Genomic DNA, 12,045 nt, shown 5'->3' with positions numbered 1-12,045 from the left:
TAAACCAGATTTCAGAAATGAACATATGCGTATCACCAATACTGAAACACTTTGCAAGTATTTGCAGATTAATTTCACAGAAGATTTGGTGGTAGAAAATAGCAACTGTCAAATTGAACGAATGAAAAAATCGTGACAAAAATCATCGAATTGATTGCACATATGATAAGAAGAATTTAACTGTCAACCTACGCCGTAACATGAAGTTCAAGCGATTGTTCAGTATTAGAGAAAACGATTCCCATTGTTTAATAGAATGATTTCGCCTAATTACGGAAAAATAAGTATGTCGCTCCAGCAAACAATTATTGTATGTTATATTGCGAAATGTGTAAGTTTCGTGTCACAGAAGATTCGAGATGTTCTGTAAATAGTTTTCGTTGCATCGTACCGTAGTTGACAAGTTAAATAAAAGAAGGAGATACAGCCCGAAAACAATGAATACATTGAGACTAAGGATGCACCGATTAATCGGTAATCTGCCATATCGACCATTTACCCGGTTAATCGGTTTTAATAATCGGCCAATTTTGCATTTTAATATTTTTGTTAGCATGTCAAGTATGAGGCTAGTAATAAAAAATAATAAATTTCTGTCATATATTTGTTGTTTAATGGATATTACTTGACAATCTAAATATTAAAAAAAATTTTTACTTAAATTATTTTTTTTATCAATACATATCATAAGGTATAATATAACCTGTTCAAAACAATCTGTATTATTTAAAGTTTAAACTTTAAACATATAAAACAAAGAAAAACTTTAAAACCCTTAAACTGTAATACAAAAACACGAGAATTTTGCCATTTTCAGGGCTCTTAAAAGGGCTCCGACTATGAAAATTTTTTCACTTTCAACGAAAGATGCTGAAAGACAGATATTTTGCTCAAATTAGGAAAAAATTCTTTTGAACTTCTCCACCACAAAAATGGCGGCCATGTCTTTGTATAAGAAGTAAATGTAAATGTTTTTCTAATTCTTGATGACATTTTTTCAGATGATTTATCACGTGTTTGGTGGCGAAAGTTTTAGCATTTTTCCATCTCTCGAAATAAAAGACTGGCATAAATTGCACTTGAGAAACTTCTAGTTTCCATCTTTGTTAAAAAATTTCCAAGCAATACAATTAATTAATTGATAATAAATATCTAAATCCAAGCCATAAGGGGTTTGGATTTGGATATTAATTAAAACTGAAAAGTTTATCAAAATTATAATTTATCATTTTAATTTAATACATGAATCTTAAAAAATATCTTCATGTTAAAAGTTATTTTTATAACAAATTATTATAAAATTATTTTTATCGAATAAAATTTTATATTTTTATTAAGAATATGTAATTTAAATCGATAATATATTGCGATAATGCGATAACTATTAACACAATAAATTATTAATACTAATCGGTAATCAGTCATTTTGTTCATCGTTGCATCTTTAATTGAGACTATAATATAGCGCTTTATGCCCTTATCATCTTTTGATTTTGATCAAACAATATTAATTATACAAGAAGTTTTACTAATATTATAATTCTCTTTTTAAAAGATAAAAATAGAGATCTAATTATGTCCATCATCATTTGTTTGAAATAACTATATGCTGTATATATATACTTTTTACTGTAGGTATTTTTTCGAAAATTGGAGAAGTCTAAACTGTAAGCATATAATATAAAAAACATAAAATTTTGATTTGCAGATTCATGAAGATTGCAAAAGTCACCCGGAAAAGCCTGGAAAAAGTTCATCCAAGAATAATATATAAGAGAGTGTGTGTGACGAAAGGGTAATTGCCCATATTGTAAATTCAGCATTTCTGTACATTAATGTATACATTACATAAAGCAGGTATAATTTACACACCCACCGACATCATGGGTATTAGGAAGACACAAATGCGACCATCGCATTTGTTTCTTATATCGAATAATTCTATTCCCCTGTATTTATTTTTTCGTATATCGAATACTTGGAGGAATGTAAGTGTCGTAGCAATTTTGGTTTTAACTGGAATTGTGAAACATAAGGCCGTGGAAGGCTCGTACAACTCGAAATTATCTCTGTCCTTTCTAAGTGAGTATTGTTACGACAAGAAAAACGCATTTCCCAGAATATTTTTAATAACGGATAACGGAAAATTTCATCACTCTGACATTGTTACGTGAAACTTGACTGAGCAGTCCACAAATTACGAATTTTTAATGCCGCACGTATCGCAGCTTATTTCTTTAAATAAATACTTCACTGCATTTAAAAGCAGACTTTACAATGTCATACTAAAACTACAACAGACGAGTTGCAGCGTATAATTTATACAACGATGTCGAACATTGAATTCTATTGTTTTTACCTCTTTGTCAAGATAATTCACCAGAGAGCATATAATGCATTAGCGTTAGTATAACTTCATCGAACACTAATTGTTAATATATTATTTTTGACAGATTAAAAAAAATCCGTTTTTGTAACGTACGACTGCTTTTATATAAGCGAAACCCTAAATTTTCGAACTGGAAGTAATAAAAAAACAATACACAGTAGTTTGATGTAGACTTGTCTGTTACATAAATTTACACAAATCATAGGATAAGAAAAATGGAATAATTGTTTCGACAAGACTATACTAATCTGTCATTCCGTTAAACTGTAGAAATGGTGTTCTATATTCTGTACAATGAAGTTGTATTCTTTCATGCCACGACATATGTTAGAGCAGTGATTATTAACCTTTTTTATACACGCGGCCAATCACATATTTCATAATGTTTTGTGACCGCAATTTTTTAATATTAATTCATATTCGTTAAATTATCTATAATAAAGTAATACAAAAATCAATTCATTTTTTAATATAATAAGTGGAAAACATAACTTTATTATTTCATTACCTATTTCCTTCACTATATTTTCTGTTTGAACGTCCTGGTCTGCGATTACTTACATTAAAAAATTTTTTCAAATGCGTTTTTCTATTTTTTTCTCAATTATATAGGTTAATTATAAATAAATAAAACTAGACACACAATATAAATAAGAAATTCACTATAATTCGATGCAAAGTCGATACTAAAACACTCACAACTTATCGTAAAGGTTTTGCATATCTTTTCGAAAAACATTTAAATTTTTAAAGCCTACTATTGTTCGTAATTATTTTTAAAATCTCAGGCACTATAAATTTCTTAGGATTACTTTGAAATAAAAGAAGTAAATACTGCGAAGTAAGTAGCATATTTGCATTTATTTCGTCGGTACTAACAAAGTCATATGTAATAAGAAATAACATAAATAAAGTTTTCGTACTGTATTTAGTTGTTTTATTATCTTTCTTTTTTCAATTTTCAATTTTCAATACGATATTCGATTATACGTCGATTTTCTTTTTATTACATTCAGAAGAAACTTATGCATAATTTAACAGCCCCCTGACAAGAAACACTTTTGTAACTTCATAAAAAACTTTCTTTAGTAATTGTTTTGAATCTTAATTTATGACGCGCAGCAAATTGTCAATGAATTAATGTGTGAGATAAAGATTAAAAAAAAAATATATGTTTTACTAATATTAAAATTCTCTTTTTAAAAGATAAAAATAGAGATCTAATTATGTCCATCATCATTTGTTTGAAATAACTATATGCTGTATATATATACTTTATACTGTAGGTATTTTTTCGAAAATTGGAGAAGTCTAAACTGTAAGCATATAATATAAAAAACATAAAATTTTGATTTGCAGATTCATGAAGATTGCAAAAGTCACCCGGAAAAGCCTGGAAAAAGTTCATCCAAGAATAATATATAAGAGAGTGTGTGTGACGAANGAGAATTATTTATGTATATTTTCTAATATCCGAATAAATTAAAACACGACAATTTGAAATAATATTTTAACAAAGTTTAATATATTGTTTAATAGTGTGTTTAATAGTATGAAATAATATAACACCAAAACAAAATTATTTTCGAATTTTTTTTATTTTTTACACTAATAGATTAAATTAGTTTTATTTAAGCTTTTCCAGTTTTTTATTTAGTTCAGTGGTTCCCAATTAGTTTTTCCTATGTACCACTTCCAGAAAGAGCTAAAACTCGCGTACCCCTTAAAGCAGAAATTTATATTAATCCATACTAATATTATAAATTCGAAGGCAATTCTGTCTGTCTGTTACTTTTTCACGTCGAAACCGCCACACAGGTTTTAATAAAATTTGGCACAGAGATATNAAGCCCTTTTTGTTTCTTGAGCGCCAAATTATCGACCTTGAGTTCAGAGGAACATCGGAAAATAACATCCTTTGGCGCACTGATTTGTGAAACTCATTGCTGGCAATATCTTGGTTTCTTTGAAAATTCAGGAGTTTTACTCTACCTTCTGGCCGAGTTTATATTAGTGAGAATATTATACCGAATAGTAACAATTCAGGGATGTAATGCATATCTTAATTTATATTGTGTGTTTATATTATTTTTTCGACTCTTTCGGATGATTTCTATTGTCATGAAGAAGAAATTTTTTACATCCCCCAAAAAATGTACTAATTTATGCACGAGAAAATTGCACGAGAAAAAAGTTACCAATTTCTTCTTAGAGAAAGAAAGCAGCAATGGGGACACGTAAGCCTAAGTATAGGAAATATGATGATAAGTATATAAAATACAGCTTGACGTGTGTTAAAATTAATACTTTTAATGCTATTTTGAATTATAATTATTATACGTCATGATTAAGAATAAAAAGTTTAAAGATAAGAATGTTCAATCAGACATATTTTAGATTAAAAGAAATACAAAAAACAAAATAAAATATTTGTCATTTTATCGATTCTTCAACATTCCAAAAAAAATTTCCTTTTAAAATAATTGAAATAATTGTGATTCCGTGCAAATGGATTTAACTCGTATTTCAATTCCGTTTGACAGACGTTATTAGTGATTAAATGAATGAACTGCCATTTGCCACAGAATTTTTCTTTTAGTTGATACAAGTTTTTGTTACTGAACTTTAAAATTTCTACTTGCTTTCAGTTACACTTTTAACACTAATAAGCTTTGTTTATTTAATTTTTTTAATTAATGTGCTTAAACTTCTGAAATATATTTGATAGAACTGATTCTGTTATATATATTTAAAATGCGCCGCGTCCAGGTTATTCTCTTGCACCCACTCAGTCGGTTCAAAAGAAATAAAGTTCTCAAATTAAATTTTATAAACAAAATACTTTTTAAAAACTAGAACTATCATTATCTTGACATCGAACTTTTTTTAGTGTCTAAGATTGAATAATATTAAAAAATTTGTTATTACAACAAATATTATAAAAAGCATTGTCTTTTTTACGATATTTAATAAATAAGTAACAAATATAATTTAAATAATTATTATATTAAACTATTTCCCTATTTTACTTTGCCTTATTGTTATGATATTATTTTAAGTTTTCTTGTTTTATTTTATTTTTATATTGAAACAAATTTTAAAAATTATTATTGCAAATTAATTTTATAATAATTCGAAAGAATATATAAAACTTTTCTTATTGTTATAATAAAATAAATTTAATTCAAATTTATAAAAACATGTAATAATTAATAAAGAAATTTTGCCTCATTGTTACAAAATATTTTATGAAACCTAAAGAAATGAAACAAATTGAGAAGTTATCTAAATATATATAATCTTAATATATTTCACAAATTTTTTATTTGAAAATAATATATATTTTGAAAAATTATTAGGTGCAAAAGTTTTTTCTTTAGATAAACTAAATAAAAAAGTCGAAACATCTAAATAAACAGTAATGTAAAAAATAAAAACCCTTTCAAAATAATTTCAGTGTTGTATTATTTCAAACTGTAATGTACCAGAATATTAAGACAAATATCTATCAAGAATATAATTAATTGTAGTATTGATAATAAAACTATTACTTTTCAAAATAATTTTAGTGTTGTATTATTTCAAACTGTCATGTACCCGAATATTAAGACAAATATCCATCAAGAAAATAATTAATTGTAGTATTGATAATAAAACAATTATTCGACAAATTATTTGAAATCTTAATTTATAAAATATCAGAAATCAGACCATGAGTATGTCATGTTTTAGATAAAGTGAATGAAAAAACTGGAAAAGCTTGAATAAAATAAAACTTATTTGATCTATTCGTGTAAGAATAAAANTTAACATTTATATACTGTTGTATAATAGATTATTTTACAATTATTTATTTAGTCCTTTTATATATGTAGTGTATATCTAAAAATTATGTAACATTTATAACGAAATAGAAGATTCGGTGTTGCGCCGAATTTGACAGTAAGATCAATTATTTCAGCAAATCTACAGCAGCCAGAGATGTATTAACATTAAATAATACTAGATAATTTATTATCGCAATATTACAACAATTTTACACTAACGAGAAGACTCTCAAATATACCATTAAAGAGATTTTATCTTCAGTCTGGTTGCAAACAGAAAACAAAAAAGGCTACAAGAGTCTTTGAGAAAATGCAGTAAAGGCCAACGCAGCTGGAAAATAATGATTTGTTTAAAAGGAAATCGAAAGACGTGCTAAAATAACACTAAAGGATAGACAATTAAACAGTGTTGACCAACTTCTGACAGAAGGTTTAAAAGACGTGTGAAGTCGGTAATTACACAGTAAAAGAAGGCGTTTTAGAAAGGGAAAAAAATGCTAATATGAGGAACATCAATGTGAATGTAACAAAAATCTCGTTAAACGTTTGCGAACTGACCTCGTTTGGTTCGGAAAATCTATGTTTTTTAAATATTCGAGGTAAAAATTAGATAAAATTTTTTTAAAGAGAAGAGAAAATAAGACAAAACTGCACGCATTTCCGTTGTGCTGGAAGAGAATGTGGAAAGAATTTTAGAGTAAATAATTGTCTAATGACCAGGTTTAGGAGAGAGCAAGAGAAACCAAATTCATTCTTAACACTATGGATAAATGAAAAATTAAGACGATAGGACATCTATTAAGACATTCAGACCGAATAAAAGTATCGTTTGACTGAATGATAGATAAAAAGAAGTTAGAGGTCAACCTAAAATCAAATATTAGGTGTTGTAAAAAGCAGAACACATTCCTGAATTTAGTTGAATAATTTTTAAAATAAGAAGGAAAGAAAAGCATTAGCAGTCGATGGCTTAAAACGGAATATTTAAAACACAGAAATCAAGACAAACGATGCGCATTCAAATAGACAATAAATTTCTCTTTAATATCATGTAATGCGCTTCAGAATAAAATAGATTCGATTGGCTATTTTCTTTGTTAAACTTATTTTTTTCGTTAGATTATTATCGCGTTTTTCACGAAAACTTTGCGATTTATTTATATTCATTATTCATCGTCAATTTGCCGAATTTTTCGGTATTTTAAAGTTATTTTCATACTTCAGAAGTTCTTAATTTCATTGAATCAGTTTAATATAAATATACTTACAACGATATCAATTGTCCGTTACTGTATTTAATACGTTCATCTTTGATTTTGCAATATCCGACGTTAAAGTCTATTGCTGTCCCGAGTACTGAAAAATAAAACGAAGAACGTAATTACAGATTTAAAGAATCACATAAATTAATTTTTCAAAATGACGGTTTAATTTATCGCTTGTCACATTTTCAATTTATTAGAAAAAATGAGGTTTAAATGCATTGCTTGTAAAATCAAATCTAACTAAGAGAGGAAAAAGTATTTTAAGTAAGAAAAGTCGATCTACTAATATGATTCCTCCCTGCAGTGGAAGGAATTTTAATTGGAACTTTTTTCTTTAAACACATCTGAAACATTCTTTACAAATTATTAACAGAATCTGTCATTGATGGGCACTCCATACATTACAGTTACTACTTCCTTATAAAAATAGCATAAAAACAATATTCTTTTTTATATATTACAATCTAAATCTTGTTAATCCGAACTATTTATCGCAAAGAGTTTACAAATTATTGACTAGTAGTTTATAAAATTCTTTATACTGAATTACATATTTATATCCACTTAAAATTATGATTCGTTAGAATGATTTTGTGTTGTTTTGGCTGAATACAATAGAGAGAATTGTTTAAGATCGAACAGACAGTTGATTAAGGCATGTTCGGATTTACAAAAGTATTTTATATAATTAAAAAATATCAAACGACTTACTCCAATTCCCAACGTTTCTTAAGTCTTTATCACTGCATGTACTCGGAATGCACACATCGAAACGTATTTCCATCTTTGTATCGACTAAATCTGTTTTCAACGTATCTTCAAACCTAATTGGTTCCTATAAAATTCATTAATTCGTTGTGTAAATAGATTTAACTGATAAATTACACTAAAGTGTATTAATTAATCCTTCGCAAAATTTTTTGTTAAATTTTAATACTTACAATAATTTCTTTTGCTAGTTTAATCAATGAATTATTTTCCAACTTATGAATCGACTTTGCAATACGTTTCAGTAATTCTTGCATTCCAATTGTCAGGGCACAGTATTTGCCTCGAACCTGTTCCTTTTCTTTATCGGTAATATCTTTTTTATTTTGAGGAATTTCTATGTCTAAACACTGGTCATAATCTCCCGGTATCCATAGTGTTACTCCTAACATTCCTGCCGGTAATTTTCCAAAAGAATCAATCACTGGAAATAGTAAATACATACAATTAATTAAAGTTATCTTTATGTACCATATGTTTGAAAAAACAAATCGAAACAAAAAGATTATATTTTTCCGTGGAGACTCACAGTAGAGAGAGCCTTCGATACATGCGAAAAATAGCGCATACGCCAAATCGCAAATAAGGATGCTAAAATTCAACCGGAAATAAATGAATTTTTAAACGTGTCTGAAACTGTAATTTGTATATTTAATTCGACTGGGAAGAACGGAAATGATGACTACCAAAGATTTAAGGCAAAGTGCATCGTTAATGACGTTAAACATTGACAAGCGGTGTTTCAAATAACAACTGCAAAAAACTACATACTTTTTCGGTCGATATGAAATTTTATTCTAAAAGCGTTTTATATTGTTAATTATTATAAAATAGCAAAACGCTTGAATTTGAGGAAAGTGATAAATTTCATAAAAGATCTTAAATGCTAATAACGAGTTAAATTACTANATTTATTTTTGAAATTCATTGAAAAATTAATTTTGTGATCTGAAATAATTCTATTCAACAAGTTGTTATTTGCAATTTTAATTTAATTGACATCTGAAATTAAGTTTGTGATCAGTATGTGTCAAACCACTACTACTGTAAAGGCTCCTAAATAAATATCACATTGAATATCCTTTATTTATAAATTTTAAAACAATCCATTTAATTAAAAAGCTCCCTATCAGTGGCTAAGGGATAAAATCATTGAAAGTGTTATGCGATATTTTTGTGTGTGGCCTCCACCAGCTAAAACGTTTCTCCGGAGCTCAATGGCCAATGCCTGAAATCTGGCTGCTTAAAACAATTTTAATATTTTCGCCGTGAAAGCTGTCTCGTATTCGATAGTACAGACGTTCATTGAAAATATGCATACACAAATTAACATTCGAAAATTCAATAGCAATCTTATTGTTTTTTATATATAATGTATAACGCATACTGCGGTTGTAATAAAATATTAACTTTAAGCTATTGAATGTACTGTACTTTAAAATATGAAAGTAATCGCAACATATGTAGTTTATTTATAATTTAAGAAATACAATATAAGCGCCGCTTCCACAGCTTTCATAGACGGCACCCAAAAACAGTAATATAGTCAAAATTAAACTAGGTGTTCTTGGACATTGCCTCACATTTTTACGGCTGTTATTTCTATCGTTTGAGTAATTTTCGGTTTGTCGTGTTTGCAGATAGTAAGCAAATACAATTAAAAACTTAAAATGGCAACTATGACTTGTATATTTTCAGGACTTATTATACTTTATAAATTTTAGTAAACAAAAACATATTGTAGGTCTGTACAGATGCAATTCAGGATCCTAGGCGACCTTATTATGACGGACATATATGACCTTTCGTTACGCACCAATAGATATCACCCCATATGGATTAAACACTCCCAAATAGTTAAAACACTTTACTAAAGCTTATCTCATCGATTTATCATTATATCAGGTAATCATAGTACAGAAATAAAGTTACATTTTTATCTATTTATAAAAAATAAATTGTAGAATTCTTACCTGTCAACAATACATAATAACAGTGACATTAAGATGGTAAGTTGCAGCAACGCACTGAGGAACCATATTACGTCGATAAACTCCTAAAAATGTTTTATAAAGTAGACGAATTAAAAACTGTTAAAACTACTAATATTTTACTCAATTTGTCTATAAAAAGTATCATACACATCCATACCAGTAATATCCATAAGTGCATTCATAGACTTGAAGAAATAACAAAACTTTTCCTTTTATAAATTTAAATTTTCCCGTCAAAAATATTTCGTATTTAAACGTTTTTCATGTTACTTTTATATTTTTATAAAAAATTAATAATAATCTATGCAATAAAATTAAATAGATTTCAGATGTTACTTAGTTTTCTGCACATTACAGTTGAATGTAATTATTAATAAACCTATAAATAGCCTTTTTAAACCGATTACAAAAGAATTTCTCTGAAATAATCCTTATCTAATAATTAAACTAACCATTGGTCTTGATGGTTCAATAATAATGCTTTCTGTTTGCATAATATCACAATTCGATCTGTTTTCTGTGACGTATGAACAGTGCTTATTTCATTAACGTGCAACAAAGGCGGAAAATGAAATTAGACAACAAAGGAATTGCAGAAGCAAAAGCAACCTGCTCTAGCGATACGCTGGTGTTGATCTGCACTATATTTCATTATCGAAAAATTTTAATAATATTTAATTTATCAAAATTACTTCGTAAAGAATGTTTTTATTTGTAAAGAGAAATTAAATATAATAGCTAACTTTAAATAAAACGAATTGAAATGGAATTTTAGACATTTTTCGCATCACAGACAACCACATTTATAGGCCTACTGAATTTTCCCACTGATAAAAGTTGCAAAATTTATAGCAAGTTCCGTTTCTTTTAACAAACAATTGACGTTACAAATAGTCAAATAAAAAACGTCCTAAACAAAACATCGTTATACAAAAGTTTAAAGTGAAAGAGAGTTCAGGAAACCTTAAAATTACCTTTATATTATATGTTACACATTAAAAACATTTGTACCTTAACGATAAATAGCATATATCTAATACATTGGCTTGTTCAAAACAGCTTGAGTGAATGCAAATTATCACGTAATCGTTCATAATGTCTAAAACTTAAATTAAAGACTAAATTTTAACTTTTATACATTTACCGTAGATCCAACGGTTGTGTAAATATGAATATGGGTGACATATTGCCACCATTCGCTTTCTAAGTGTTTTCCCTGATTAATAACAACATCCCAATGAGGACCTTCTCCAAGAAGAGGCAGAAGAATTGCGGTACCCAAAGCGAAGAATATCGGAAGTGTATATCTGCAAGACGAACAAAATATAACACACGAACCAATGAAGTAAGAGTTAAATATTTTACCTGATAATTCGGTTGACTACACGCATGATATAGTATTTCGCAGAGTTTCGTCCAGTTTCTTGTCTCAGATACATTATCATAAACCCGCTAGCCAAAAATTATTATTCATGATTAATTTTAAACAAAAAAGTATTTTTGCCAAAAATTTATAAATGTTACTATTATTAATATGATAGAGAATGAAAATATTCTTGGAAAATTGTATTTATATGTAACATTTAAATTAAAATAATCTTACCTGTAGAAGAAGAATGATTCTATCACAGTGAGGCCTTGGAGAATAATTTCGAATAAAAAAAGTTCCGCAAGCTTGAAGTTATTGGTATATTTTTCTTTAAAATATAATTATTGTTATTTTTTTAATAATGAATAAATATAAAATATGTTTTGTATGAAATATCAGTTTTATTACTTGGAATATAATATGTATTAACTAG

General features: G+C 27.5%; 1 protein-coding gene across 1 annotated transcript in view; it reads right to left on the bottom strand.

Moving 5' to 3' along the window:
* Positions 1–11,992, bottom strand: part of LOC111625350 (nose resistant to fluoxetine protein 6-like) — a 45,701-nt gene extending 33,709 nt beyond the window's left edge. The window contains exons 1-4 of the mRNA XM_023368489.1: positions 11,847–11,992; positions 11,609–11,695; positions 11,388–11,550; positions 10,223–10,305 (exon numbers count right to left, since the gene is read on the bottom strand). Of these exons, the coding sequence (XP_023224257.1) occupies positions 10,223–10,305; positions 11,388–11,550; positions 11,609–11,688 (326 nt within the window). The 5' untranslated portion in view covers positions 11,689–11,695; positions 11,847–11,992. The remainder of the gene's footprint in view (positions 1–10,222; positions 10,306–11,387; positions 11,551–11,608; positions 11,696–11,846) is intronic.
* Between the last annotated feature and the right edge of the window lie 53 nt (positions 11,993–12,045).

Source organism: Centruroides sculpturatus, unplaced genomic scaffold, assembly GCF_000671375.1.
Source record: "Centruroides sculpturatus isolate CEXI.00-Female unplaced genomic scaffold, Cexi_2.0 scaffold247, whole genome shotgun sequence".
Taxonomy (NCBI): domain Eukaryota; kingdom Metazoa; phylum Arthropoda; class Arachnida; order Scorpiones; family Buthidae; genus Centruroides; species Centruroides sculpturatus.
Note: the sequence above shows the minus strand (reverse complement) of the source record. Positions and strands in the feature narration are given on the sequence as shown.